Genomic DNA, 15,046 nt, shown 5'->3' on the forward strand with positions numbered 1-15,046 from the left:
ATTAACTTTTTTCTGTACACTTTTATTTGTTTTGTTTGTTTGTTTGCTTATTGGCTGCCTATCTTACCATAAGGCAACTCTGGGCAGCTTATATCTAAATTAAAACAAAAATAAATTAAAATCAAAGATTAAAATCTAAGGACATATGGGAAGGGCAGGGGTGGAATATATAATACCTCTCTAATGAAAGATACCTGTCTTGACTTTTTAAAAATTACACTAATTGTGGCCACACAATTATTCTCAAAGAAAAGAGGCTGTTTTGACTAGTTTCATTTTCCTCAGAACTCCTTAAAAAGTGTCTTAAGAGAGAAGTTAGCCTGTCCTTTCCAGAATGCAGGAGCATTTTTTAATGAAGAAATTTCATAAGCGCTAAGTTTAAAACCTGGACAAGTAGATTTAGGAATGACACTTTCCTCATTTGAAAATGATGTTAGGAGAAGGTTTTTTTCCTTCTTAATGTCCTATTCCAGAGCAAGGATCCCATCAGCAAATAAAATATGGAATTAAAACACAAGATCAAAAAGCATAATTAATTAATGTTTGACATTTCTCTGCTTTCTCAAAGGCTTTGCAAATTAAAAGATCAGTGAACTTCATAAAGTAACGGGTATATGTGAGGTTGGTTTATTTGTTGGACAGACTGGAGAATAGAGGTGAAAAATCAAATGCCTCCCCTATAGTAAGGTTTTCAGTGCAAATGCTAAACTAATCTAAGCTTTGCTTTTAGCTGACAGAACTTTTTCTGAGATTCTTTACACTTCAGTCAATTTTAAGAAGGCTCATTGAATTCTTGCTCTCCTCTACAAAGCATTTTGATAACCTTCCAAATTTTGCTTTAAAGTCATTGTAGTTTACATTTGCACTTTTAAGCTTTTGTAAAGGCAGCAAATGCATACATGTAGCAGAACCTGGATCAGTTGTTAGAATTTACATAGGTTTTTTTTGTTTCTTTTTCTTTTTTTACACCATGACAATTTATTGAACTTTTTAGTTTCATAGTTAAATGATTTTGTGAATTGGCCAGAGTCAATGACTGGGGAGGTATGCAAGCATGGTGATATATAAATAGGGGTAGAAATACCACCATTAATTTGGAACAATATTTATCTCTTTGCCTATTTCCCCCCTATAAACTTTCAGGACACCTTGTAGAAACATCTCAGGTTGATTTCTACAGGGGATCAAGCAGTATCATTTAGCAGTATAAATATCTGGGAGATAAGAGTTGTTCATCAATGAATATCTATGGCTGGAAGCGTAGAAAACATTATGATAGTAGGCCAGTAAATCCAGCTAAAAATTATCAGGTTAGGTGAGGCATGTTAAGCATGTAAGTAGAATTGAAAGTAGAATTGAGAGTTTGTTTGTTTAGCAAATTTATATGGCCACCCATCTCTTTGGATGGGTGACCAGGAGGGACATAAAAGTAGCAACAATGAAAGCAACATTGCAACCTTTTTTGCTGGAGTTGTGAAGTGTATCACTACGGTTGTTAAGTAAATTGTGTGGTCATTAAGTGAATCTGGCTTCCCCATTAAGTTGTTGGAAGCTAGCTGGTCAGTTGCAAATGGCAATCACATGATACCAGAATGGGCAACCATCGTAAATATGTGAAGGTTGCAAAGTCCCCGAATTTTGATTATATAACCATTGGGATGCTGTGATGGTTTTAAGCAGGGATCTTCAAACTTGGCCCTTTTATGACTCGTGGACTTCAACTTTCAGAATTCCTCAGCCAGCATGCCTGGCTGAGGAATTCTGGGAGTTGAAGTCCACGAGTCATAAAAGGGCCAAATTTGAAGACCCCTGGTTTTAAGTATGAAGACTGGTCTTAATTCAGGTTTTTTGATGCTGATGTAATTTCGAACAGTCATTTAAACAAATGATTGCAAGTCAAGGACTACCTATACAATTATGGCTTTTCATCTCCTTGACAAGAATTTTTTTTCTGTGTTCTGTTACTTAAATTCTTATTTTTTGCATTTTGTTGCCTCTGAAAAGTTCAGTTCATGTTAACAGTATTGGAATGTACTATATATCAGTTATCATAACTATATACCATTATTATTTTTTGTTAAACTTTTCTTATTACTTGAACAAGCTTTATGATGGTCATAATCTTTTTCTATATACTATGTATGTCTTTCAAAATAAAAAAAAGTAAATTCTTTTATACAAGTCACAACTCTCCCTGACTTCATAGACACATCCATGTTGTTTTCTCAGCAGCACTCTGGAAATGGTTTGCCTTTGTCTTCTTTTGGGGATATTATTTGAACCCCTCCATTTAGTCTGCAACCAGTATTCAATGGAGATCTGCCATCTTGGTACTAATAGGCCTATCCCTAAGGAGTTTTTGAACGAGGTATTGTCATCTGCTGAGACATCTTTGTAATACATGCACTTAAAACTTCCTTTTAAGTCTGTAGTTTTTGGTATTCTGGACATCGTAGAATTTTTTTAATACATTTTCACAAACATTTATATTGTCACAGAACCGAGTTTGGGTGCTGTCTTTTATTTTTGAAGGCTGGGGTTCTTTTTTCAAAGTCTGCCAGCATTCCAACATATATTATTACAATTTCAAAAACTCCACAGATAATACACTTGATAGTTGAGGAAGGCAATTCCAATGATCCATTAAGAAGAAATTCACTGGCTGGATATTTCAGAAAAGCAGCACAGGCAGTAGCATCAGGAGGAAAAAGCATATCCAATACCATTCAAAAGCATAAAATAATTTGAACATGATTGCTTAGTTGAATGCGTTCACAGGAAGAATGGACAGGTGGGAAAGCAGCCAGAGGAAGTGATGGTTTTCAGCTAGATGCTGTTTACCAGTTGGATTTGCTCCATACAGAAGATAGTCTGAGAGGATCAAAATCTAAATCTAACTCTTAAAGAATCTTAAAGCAGCACAGAACTGTGGTTCCAGTAAACATAAGGAAATAACTCTTATCAAAGAAACGTTGCATTATGACGGCTATAGAAATCTGGGGCCCCTATGTCTAATTTAAACAAATTGATTGATGATGCATTAAAGTGGATCCATAGTAAAAAGGCTTAATTAAATCATCTTAATATGATCATTAAACCTGATGCAGTTGGAGAAAAAAAATGCCCTTTTGGTGATTTTTGGTATGAGAGAGATTCAGTTTGTTGATTCTCTTATAAGGTGATCTTTCTTTGCTTTCTCTTTCTTTTTTTCCTCTGAGTTCCTAAGCCAACTACAGAATGTACCTTTGTTCTGGTAAAATTTATTCTGAGCCCAGTTTATATTTACAGCTTCATATTTTTCAAGAGATGCACTCTTACGTGAAGGCACAAATGTATGCATACATAGGCACCCAAACATACCGTGCAATTCTTTTAAAATAGGTGACTTGGAATACGCAGGAGGACATTCAAAGCACCTCTTCTGGAATCGTTAAGCAGCTGCTTATGCATCTGTTCTGGAGGCTGCTTCTTGGTCTTTTGGCCTTAATGGACACCCACAGCCACTTCACTGCTCTTTTCCCCAAAAATGCTGAGACACCCAAGAGCAGCTTCCCAGATAGCCAAGTGCAAGTGCTTCCCGAAAAAGACTTAGCTGTTTAATTATTCAGTAGATGATCCGGGCATATTCCTCCTACACATCCTGTATGAGGTATTTCAAAGAATTTGCACAGTCCTAACTCAACATGTGCAGGCATAACAGACACACTTGTGCAGATTATCATTCCTTTGGCAATTCATCAGTTTTCATACCGTGCTGTGATAACAACTGTCAATTTATCGTTGATCAATGACTTGCAGACGTTTCATATTTTGGTAGTTTCGTCAATGTTTTTGTTTTTGTTTTTAGCCTGACTTTTCTCTGATTTGTTCCCACTGTGTATCTGACTTTCACAGCATAATTTTTACCTGCAAAAAACAGCTTTTGAAGTCTTCACAGTAAGTCATCTGAAGAATATGAACCCTTAAATCATTACATAGGGCAGGAATGTTCAACTTCTATAGCTTAAAACGCCACCCCAGGCTTTGCACAGCATGTCAAAAATTTTGAGGGGGGGGAGATAAGGATCTATTGGGAGGATGAAGAGTTTTAAGCAGTGTATTTTGCTTTTTAATTTCTCAGATATTTGGCCACTCCCACTCTGGATGTTGCAAACGGAATGATGTTGGGTTGGGTTCCTATTTTTCTACTCCTGACATAGGGCTTTAAGGCATTAAGAACGAGGAGGCCTTGATCATGACAATAGAGAGCTAACATTGCATAATTTAGTGTTAATTACAGTAAATGTGCCAGCTGTAAGCATAGGAACAGTAAGTTTTCAATTAATGAGAACAATTGCATGATGTGTGGTGATGCCTGGCAGGAAGAAACAAACTGATGCCCTTTAAATACTATGGACTTACCTCCTATCACCACAGCCAGCATACCTAATGGCAAGAGTCTACCCAAAACCTTGGCACTACAGAAGGAGACAATTAGCAAGAATGCTGCTGTTTCTTGCAAAGTTCTTTTGATGACTTCAAAATTTAGCTGCTAGTAGCCACTTTTGCTTTAAAAAAAAGTTTTAGTTGTATTGCTCTTTCAATAATTCATAACTCATATGAGTATCAATAAAGGAGAATATTTGTAGCTCAGGGTTGAAATGAGGGGTCTCTGGTGTTCTCTGAGCAACAACAATAATGATGTTACCTAGTTTGGGTAATGAAATGTCTGTAGGAAAACAACCAAGCTCAGAGGGCACCAAGGACCCCACTTAAACTCATTTGTAATTGGCAAATTTAAACTATTCAGCTTTATATTGATATTTCTTAAAATAATTAAGTCTGTCTTCTTGGGTCTTCATTTACATTGGAGCCAGTGCTTTGATAGTTGTTAACTGGTGGGAAAACATTGGCATAATAGATGCGAAATTTAAAAACAACAACAACCAGTCTTTTGGTAGATTTAGGTTTATTCGGTACATCCACAATGATGCAATAGACTGTGAAACTGGATTTTTGCTGCATTATTTTTATAATGTTTACATGGCAGATAATGGTGATAAAGATACTTTTATCAACTTAAGAATGAAGCCAGGAATGTATAAAAACAGCCCTCCACTCCAACTTGGTGTTGCACATGTATTTAAAAGAATTCTAACTATGCTACACAAATAGAAGGCATTAAAGTTCATCTGATAACTGAGAGATTTTGCCAAAATAATCATTAAAACGGCTTTATTTTGGCAAGCCTATTTTCCTTTTTTTTAAATTGTCCTTAGTTTTTTCCTCTTTAGTACAAGCAGGTAAAAATTCTTGTGCCTTTGGTCATCTTCTCACTTTCCCATTTTTCAGTCCCTCACAGAAAACAAAAGTTGTTCCAGATTATATCCTAAACCACTACAGCATCTAGGTGGGGAAGTTGTCATCTGCCAGTTCCACTACCATCAGCAAAACAGCAGGAAATGGATGCTCCCTGTATGATTAAGATAGCATCATTATTATTATAGGCTAGGCTACATTTCTGATTTATAATGAACATTTTCTTTCTGTTGAAAAGCATGTTAGACAGCACTGGTCATAAACATGTATCTGTGTAACTTCAGTTACTATTAGTTAACTTCTAGTCAGATGATGAGCATGGAACTATGTGGTAACAATTCAGAAACAGATAAAAGTTTCTTTACTGCCCGCTATCCAATTTTGAGAAATTAATTATGAATTTGTTGCACAAGAGTCAGTATCAAAAATGATTCATAGTGGTTGGAAACTTTGGGAGTCAAATTTAAGTAAACAATTGGATGACACAATGGAAGCAACCCTTACAGTGATCTCCTTTAATGCAGAGTTACGTTTTAAGATTTTACAACACTTGTTATGTCACTCCTACAAGAATCTCAGATATAATTATTCTGCAAAGTGTTGCAATCAAAAAGGGACAAAAGGGGAAAGTAATAAGTGATCTAATTAATTCAAAAGTAACAACAAAAAGTAACAACACTTGTTACCTTACTTCTTTGGCCTTCAGTACCTCTGTTTGGAATTGCAGTATATAAATTATGAGACATGGGTTCCTGATCCAACCCAGTCTCATCATCCATGATTTTTTTCATGTCAACAAAGAGAGCATAATTTCATTTGGCTAAATACAATTACAGTCATCCACAAAGACTGCTAATGCATTTAGTCACACGCAGCCATACCTCACATAAGGCCATGCTCATCCCAAAGAGAGGGGCAAGGTTTGAGGATATGCCTCCATCTGATCTGCATTTACTTAGTTATTTATTTCTGGCCTAAACCCTTCTTTCTACTTGCCTCAGATCTATAGCTTAGATAAAACAATATTCCGTTGAATAATAAGCACTACTACGTGGCATATTAGTCAGTTTGGTTTTATTTTGTTACTCTACTTTCATCACATAATCATTTCATATAGTGCCTTTTATGTTGGTGGAACTTGTACTTTTCAGCCTCTTGAAATTACTCAGTTTTGAAATGAGTCTGATTTTCCAGTGAATATTCAAAGTTTTATCTCCATTTGCAAGTTTCATTTGCAGTGTTTGTCCCAGACAGATAAACATTTAATCGAGTATGGACTAGAAAAATAAATCAGATGCTGATTTAAATTAACAGAGTGAATAAATGAAAGAGACCATGCTAAGAAATATCAGCAACTTCAACGAAACACAGGGTACTAAAATGGCCTCTCGGGTTTTGTGTTTTTCTAAGTATAAATGTAGCCATTTCTCACAAAAGACATTATCAAATGTCTGGAATAACTTTAGAAGAATAACATTTATTTTAGATTATTCTTAAAGCTTTCATTCTTGCATGCAGGTTCACATCTGTATTTCACTAAGCCATCTGATTTCACCTTCAAACAGAATATTATTATGGTACACCAAAAATGATGCATTAGGCTTCTATTGATTTGTGCAGTACAGAAAAAGACAAAATAGGTTTTTTTTTTATTTGTTTGTTTATTTGTTTATTTATTTATTTATTGACAGCGCAATGCAATGCATATAATGCTCCTTCTATTTTTCTGCACAGTAACAATCCTGTGTGATAGATGGGCAGTGAGAGGATGACTGGCCACAAATCACCCAAAATAATAATAATAATGTGCAATGAACCATAATAATAATATTAATAGCATATTATATGGAATATTGGGTATTGGAAGAATCCCTGAAGGACAGTGAAGATGCACTGAAGCTAATATATCTGAGTACCAGAGAGACAAACTGTTTTACAAGAAAGACCAAATGAAGAATAAAACAAGAGATGTAACAAGGCAAAATATTGCTATATTCCTACAATAGCAGGCAAAGGAGATAACAACAATGGCTAATAGCAGAAAAATTGAAGCAAGAGACAGAGGGGCTAATAGCAATAGCACTTAGACTTACATAGCACTTCATAGTGCTTTATAGCACTCTAAATGGTTTGCCGAGTCAGCATATTGCCCCCAACACTCTGGGTCCTCATTTTTAATTCTGATTGCACAAGACCAAGCCTTAAAAACAAAGGCATACAAAGCCAAAATCAAAAAGACAGCAACAGGCAGCAGATTCTACCTCTGCAAAGAAACTGAAGAAACACTGGACCACCTAGTTAGATGCTGCAGTTGTACAATCTGATTACAAGCAAGGGCATGACAAGTAGCAACAGTGGTGCATTGGAAGATCTGCAAGAAATGGCATTTGCCTGCAAGCACAAACTGGTAGGACCACAAAATAGACCAAGCAATAGAAAATGAAGAAGCTAAAGTGGTCTGAGACTTTAACATTCAAACAGACGAGCACCTGCCACAGAGCACCCCAGACTTAATTGTGGATAACACACAAAAAGTCTAGATAGTGTACATGGAGACAGCAAAAGAGAAGAGAAAGAACTGGAGAATACCACAAAATACAAATACCAGCAAATAGAAGTAGAATGACTGTGGAAAAAGGAAGCAAAGATAGTGCCAATAGTAATAGGTGCTGTGAGTGCAGTCCAAAATCATCTGAAGGACCAAAAGCATTTTTCCGACATTGCTAAAATCACCACCAGTCAATTACAAAAGGCAGCTTTGCTTGGGACAGCTTACATCCTGTGATAATACCTTTAACACCATGAAACAACAACATCTGCCTATCCCGGGTCCTTGGGAAGGACTTGACAGGTGGATAAAAATACCATATCCAGTCTAAACATCTGGCTGACTATGCAGCCAGCCATAACAATAATATATTTTGTGGCTGTGTTAATGTAATATGTATACTTTTTATAAAACCATGCTATGTATATATAATGTTTTTAAAAAATTGAATGGAGCTGTTGGTTTGCTACATCAAACAAGTAATTCATAAAAGTAGATGAGAGTACCTAGCTAACTTTGTGAGAGTTCAGAAGCTAACCAGGGTTGTGCCTGGTTATTTTTTTGAAGGGGAATTCACTAGAAAATACCAGTTCATTAAGCTAGACTGGGAAGTCAAGCAATATCCTATAAAAAGGCAGTGACAAATCTCTTGTATATTGCTGTCAAGTAAACTACATCGATGTGTCCATGTAGTCCTTAGATCAGTGTTTCTCAACCTTGACAATTTTAAGGCATGTGGACTTCAACTCCCAGAATTCCACAGCCAGCATTGCTGGCTGTGGAATTCTGGGAGTTGAAGTCCACATGCCTTAAAATTGTCAAGGTTGAGAAACACTGCCTTAGATGTTGGGTCCAGCTTGAAGAAGATTTTAACATTTATATGTGTTTGCTCAGAAGTCAGCCATTTTTGCCCTTTCAAAAAGTTAAATTGGTTATGGCTAACAACAATAAACAGGCAGTACACTGTTAATTTAGCATTTGATACTTGGTATGCATTTCCTTATGACTTCACATACATTATCCTAGTAATTCTTATAAAATTCTATGAGATAAAGCTGTATGTTGATAGGGATCTCCGAGCTTATAATCAAGCAATGGGAAACTGCTTTCTCAGAAGCAGATCTCAGTGTATTAAGTTATGTTTCTGCCCCGGTAAATCTGCATAGGATAGCAGTTTAGGGGCTACTCATCACCAATAAATCATTATTTACACTATAAAGTGTAATTCCCATACTTCCGTAATTCAAAATTTAACTTTCAGCTCAATTATATCAAGGTCAGTTGAACTAATATAGTCATTTATGATCATATTATGACTGCAGCGTTAAGAACATTTACTTCTAAGATTACACCTCCTCGAACATAGTGAATCTCATATGAAAGTAAAATTTCTGATATTAAAGTGAACTCGTGTCTATTTAGAAATAAAGCACTGTTCAGTTCAGTGAGTTTTTAATGGCTTAACTCCGTTAAAAGGACCTTATAATGAATATCAGCAGAATTTCACAACCTGATGCTGGGTTGTGTGGCATAGAGCCTGGGTACTTGAGAGATGTCTGTCTTCTGTAGTATCTGCCTGTCCTATATGATCAAAGAAAGTTGCCTTGCTTTGGGTCCCTAGGATTAAGGCATGTCATCTAGAGGGACTTGAAAGTAGCCCTTCCTATGACAGTGCCTTCTTCCACAAATATCTGTTCATCCTCTACCATATCTGCTTTAAAGTAAGCTCTAAACTATATCTCCTCCTTCAGGTCAATCTGGATGGTAGATCTCACTTGATTGAGAGTGAAGAGGGAGATTGTGGTTTCCCCCCCCCATTCTTCCCTTGGAATGATTGGAGCAGGGTGTTTGATTTTTCTCTATTGTTACACATTTGCAAAGCCACCCAGAATTATGTTTGGGGTTGGATAGCCTAGAAATTGGAAATGCATGGGTAGATAGGTGACAGACAGACAGACAAGAAAGACTAAGGACCTGCCCTCTGTTCTGACCTAACCATTCCTTCCTGTCCTGTGTTTCATTAAATTTTAGGCCTGCATCTTAACACTGTATGTGTGTATCTTTATATATGTCTATCGTGAGGTAAAATTACTGTATACAACATTTCAAAGCAAAAGATTAATAAGTTACTTGTCCGTACTGATTATTTCCTGAACAGATTTGTTCCATACAAAGAAGGCATAGTGATCCAGGAATTGTTCCATGTGCAAGGAGGGCAGTGTGTGTGTGTGTGGGGGGGAGGCAGTCTTACTGGTTCTCCTTTCCCTCCAGTGATTTCTCACAATGCCCTAGTAAAGTTACCTTATCAGTCCATGCAGAAAATATTGGAGCAGATGGACAAACAGACTGGGCACAAGGCATCTCCCTGTGGTTCTGATAATACTAAAACTGATTTGTTTCAAGTGATGTTAAAAAGTTCTCAGCATCTTAGAAAGTTTGTTTTCCAGTAAGGATTTTTTTCAGAAGTCAACACTAAGTAGGAGAAGAAAGCAGATATATATATATCTAAACATACTCACATAAAACAACATTCAAATTACAGCGTGCTAAATTGATTTGGGAAACGACCTTTTAACCTGCTATACAGAACAGTCTTTCCTAATCCAGTACCCTCAGATGTGGTGGAATGAAGCTTAGTTGATCATAGTTGCCGGGAATGAAACAAGATGTGTACTGAACAAAAGGTTGGGAGCAACTAAAAGAAAAATTCAAGAATATTGTTATTCCCACAAAATGTTTCCGACCACAGAAATGCTTTTTACAGGACCTTTTGCAGCCTTCATTCTGTTGCTTGACTTGTTGTAAACTACTCCAAATTCTCAGAGACTATGAAACAAGCAGGAACTTGAGAGAGAAGTGTTACTCATTCTCACAGTCCAATCATTGAGGTTCCAACCCACTGAACTCTGTTGACTTCCCTGAGACATTTTTAATACCTGTTCATAAACTGGAGAGAATAAACGATAGAACGATCCCTTAAAAACACAAACACATCTCAAAGTGGCGTTTATCGATGGAACTTGATAAGAGTGATAATGAATGAGGTGCCAGTTTCTGCCCTCAGAGATTTAAAAAGAAAAATATGGCTACATTTTAATGTGCCTTTCTTTACCTCGGCGGTAGCCGCCCATTGTTCCCAAAGACAGTCATAAATAAAAGTAAGCTTGCTGTTGTATGCAGTTTAATTTGTCCTTTGAGTTTATCTATTTGCTTTCGCACCCAGTTTCCAAATGCAGAGGCATTTTTTTTCTGTGAGCTAGCATTATTAAATTGCACGTATCAATCATTCTTGCCAGGATTGCCATCGCCAACTACATTAAAGAAGTCAGAGAAGTCTGGTTTCAGCAGTCCCTCGCCTTCACAGACCTCCTCCCTTGGAACGGCATTCACCCAGCATCATCGACCTGTCATTACAGGACCCAGAGGTGAGGCTTTACCAAAACATCCATGACCTCTCGTTCCATGGCGCCTTTGTCCTCAGGTTGGGATATATGAGAACATTCCTCTTTTGGGCACCAGTGTGGTGGTATTTGAACCAAAAGTAGACCAAGGCTTGTTAATTTTGTTCCCTCATTTGAACCTAGCTTAGGTTGCTTCATGGCAGTCTCAGGAAGACAAATGGAGAGGGTTCTAGCTAATCAATGAAGTTTCATGATTTGGAAAGATAAACATGTATTTGTAGATGGATATTTACATACAGGTATTCGTGTCTGGTTCAGTAAAAGTAAAACCATAACCTGGATGACTGAGAATCTCCATAGACATTCAGTAAAAGTGGCATTCTGTTCTGTTGCAACAGAGCTTTAAGTCCTCAGCAGTCCATTAAATGTCATTTTATTTTTACTAAGTAGTGTTCACTCTGAGTCTTTAACCTCCTTGCTATGAGTCTTTTTAAATGGTTTATAGTATTCTGGTTATTGGTGTTTGTTAGAATATTTTGGGGCTTCAAATAAAGCAACTGACTCTTGATTTCCTGGGGCTGAATAATTAGATGTAGATTTTTCAAAAGTGTAATTTATAAAAGAAAAGTTGCACTGACCACACACACACGTACTGTAGTAGAAAAATGAGATGCGTTTGATTTCCATTTGCATTGACTTTGAAAATCAATTTATTCTTTGCTTAAGGGGCATATGTAACATGTCTTTTACTCTTGATAAGTTTCTCATTAAAAATGATAAAGTAAAATAGATACTTGTGACATAACTTTTCTCCCTATTGCAGTATTGTTTTTTCAAATATCTAAATTGTATATACATAATTACTAGGATTCATATTTAAAATAAAGAAAAAGTTGAGACATTATTTTCCTTAAAGCTAGTTTTATGTGTCTACTCAGACTTACTATTGTGGGAAATTCTTTCAGGTAATTAGGTATAGGTGTCATTCTTAAACGCTTGTTGTAAATGATTATAATATCAAACTTAAGCTCACAATAGAAGTTGGCTAAGTAAGCCTCATAGCTTTCAAAACAAAATCACTTTCTGCTGGAGAGCTAGATGGACTTATTGGCTGTCAATCATGTGGCCTGTTGCTTGGAAGCCCACATACATTTTAAAAACAACCTTGATAATTGGTGATAATAGTAAGGTATTCATAGTATCAAAGTTACATTAGCAGTATATTCAGCTGTACACCAGCTGATGGTAGAGTCTCACCCTGAAATTTGAACAAGTTAGATTCTCAACAGGAATTGCTTCCAGAAGATTGCCATTACTAATATGACACTGCATGCAAACCAGATATGGAGCTCAATTGATTTTGGAAAAGACTGAATTTTTTTAAGAATAACAGTGTTAGTATATTTTGCAGGGGGGAGGAATCCCTTAGGCCCATGGCAATTCAAAGACTAATAAATACATGATATCATAAGCTTTCCCAGACAAAAAAGTCACTTGTTTGGATTGGGTAAGCTTTAGCTCCCGAAATCTGTTGGACTTGAAGTTGCCATATGACTTGGTTGCTAAAATCTTTCCAGTATTCCTATCATATTGTAAATCACCCAGAATCACTGTATTAGTGAGATAGGTGACATAAAAATTATTAAATAAATTGTGTTAATTCTTGATACAGCAAATTGACTTTTGCAAACATCCGAACGCACTAAAGATTCATTCAGCTTTCATGGACTTTTTAGGGATCTGTCTTTGGCCAGATTTCTTGAATTGGTGTTCCTAACTGTTGGCCTTTTAAAGAACAATCTTAATTTTAAAAAAGCATCCAGTGGAAAATCTTGTTACACTTTTCCATAGAGCACTGATGTGAAAAAGCACTTTTTACTTCAAAAGCAGCTGCATTGAGCAAACTCACCTCAAACCTTTATTGTCTAAGCCAGTGTTTCTCAACCTTGACAATTTTAAGGCATGTGGACTTCAACTCCCAGAATTCCACAGCCAGCATTGCTGGCTGTGGAATTCTGGGAGTTGAAGTCCACATGCCTTAAAATTGTCAAGGTTGAGAAACACTGGTCTAAGCTGCATTTCTTCCCCTCCCCCAATTCAATTAAGAAAAGCTGAATTTAGTCTGTATTGCTTCTCTTATTCAGTAAATCTAGATATAGGTCATTGTTAAACAAGAATAAGGTGAAACCTTGAGCAGAAATTTTAACAAGATACGATTTATGTTTTTGCATCTTTGACTCTTCTAATCCAACTTTAGGTGGATCTATTAGATTTCTAATGGGAAGGGGGCAATTTTTTCCCACACACACTCGCTACTGTAGTACATATTTAGGCTGCTAACAATAGTTGCTGTCTTAATATGTTGTCAGAGAAGTTGAATTCCTTAAATTCAAGTTGAGGTTTCAACCATCATAAATTCCACCCCAGCATTTGTATTCTGCCCATAAATTAGATTTGGAGTGACAGTTGACTCGAATGATGAAGAGCCCCATGATTACTATTCCACACGAACAGATAAGAACTGAAGACAGAGAAAAGACCGTTGTATGGATAATACAGAAACAATGGACAAAACACAGACTATTCTAGGCTACTTTCTGTGCAAAGCAAATTTATGCTGGGACATGTGCAGGCTGACTGTACATCCAGATTATATAACTTCTGATCAAATATGATGCAGCTGGAGAGCTGAAAGAAAAGCAGAAAAGCATCACTTGCAGGCAAACAGGAAGTGTCCTGGTGGGTGGATGAATAGATGGAAGGAGGATGGATAGCAAGTTTCTTCAGCAATACTCTTTAATAATAAATAAGTCCACATAATTTTTTATGCTGCACATTTGGAGGTCACAGTCAGTTAGGCAATTTTGAATGCAAGGTATTTTATTTATTTATTTGATTATTTCTATCCCACTTTTATTACTTTTACAAAAAAAACTCAAGGTGGCAAACATATCCAACATATCTTCCTCCTCCTATTTTCTCCACAACAACCCTGTGAGGTGGGTTGGGCTGAGAGACAATGTGACTCACCCAAGGTCATTCAGCTAGCTTTCCATGAGTAAGGTGAGACTTGAACTCATGGTCCCCTGCTTTCTAGCCTGATGCCTTAACCACTAGACCAGTGATGGTGAACCTTTTAGAGACCAAGTGCCCAAACTGCAACTCAAAACCCACTTATCTATCATTGGGTGCCAGGTGGGCATGGCCAATTGGGTGGGCATGGCCCATTGGGTGGGTGTGGCCAATTGGGTGGGCATGGCCCATTAGGTGAGCGTTGCTGCGGTGGTAACGGCAGACTGGGTGGCACTAAAAAGTCCAATCAATCAGTTCCAACTTTGCGAGATCTTTTTTTCCCCGCGAGAAGTTGAAATTGATTGATTGATTTAATCTTTTTTTTTTTGCACACGGTGGCGGAGGCCTAAAGCGAAAAGGTTTTATAAAACCCAGCTGAAGGCCTAGGACTGGGGCGATGGTGCACATGCACACAGAGAGGGCTCTGCATGCCACCTGTGGCATGAGTGCCATAGGTTTGCCACCACGGCACTAGACTAAACTGGCTCCTATATATATATGGTAATAAAATTAAGAAGCCAAGGATCTTGAATAATTTGATCATTGCTGTCAATTTTTTTATCATCTGGGAAATAAAGCAAGTATGGATCAAAGCTGAATGCAATCCAAAATCTTTAGAATCTTTGTTGCAACCTACACTATATTTATCATAAAGAAAAATCTTGAAATTGCAAATTCTATATTGCTTAGTAAATGCTATATTTTAGATATTCTCCTGAAAATTATA

At 36.8% G+C, this 15,046-nt stretch overlaps 1 protein-coding gene across 1 annotated transcript in view; it reads left to right on the forward strand.

The window, feature by feature from the left end:
- LOC107287079 (nuclear factor 1 A-type) overlaps positions 1-15,046 on the forward strand; it is a 112,652-nt gene that overhangs the window by 48,258 nt on the left and 49,348 nt on the right. The window contains exon 6 of the mRNA XM_015815539.1: positions 11,143-11,271. Within this exon, the coding sequence (XP_015671025.1) occupies positions 11,143-11,271 (129 nt within the window). The remainder of the gene's footprint in view (positions 1-11,142; positions 11,272-15,046) is intronic.

Source organism: Protobothrops mucrosquamatus, unplaced genomic scaffold (assembly GCF_001527695.2).
Source record: "Protobothrops mucrosquamatus isolate PMUCROS unplaced genomic scaffold, P.Mucros_1.0 scaffold347, whole genome shotgun sequence".
NCBI lineage: Eukaryota > Metazoa > Chordata > Lepidosauria > Squamata > Viperidae > Protobothrops > Protobothrops mucrosquamatus.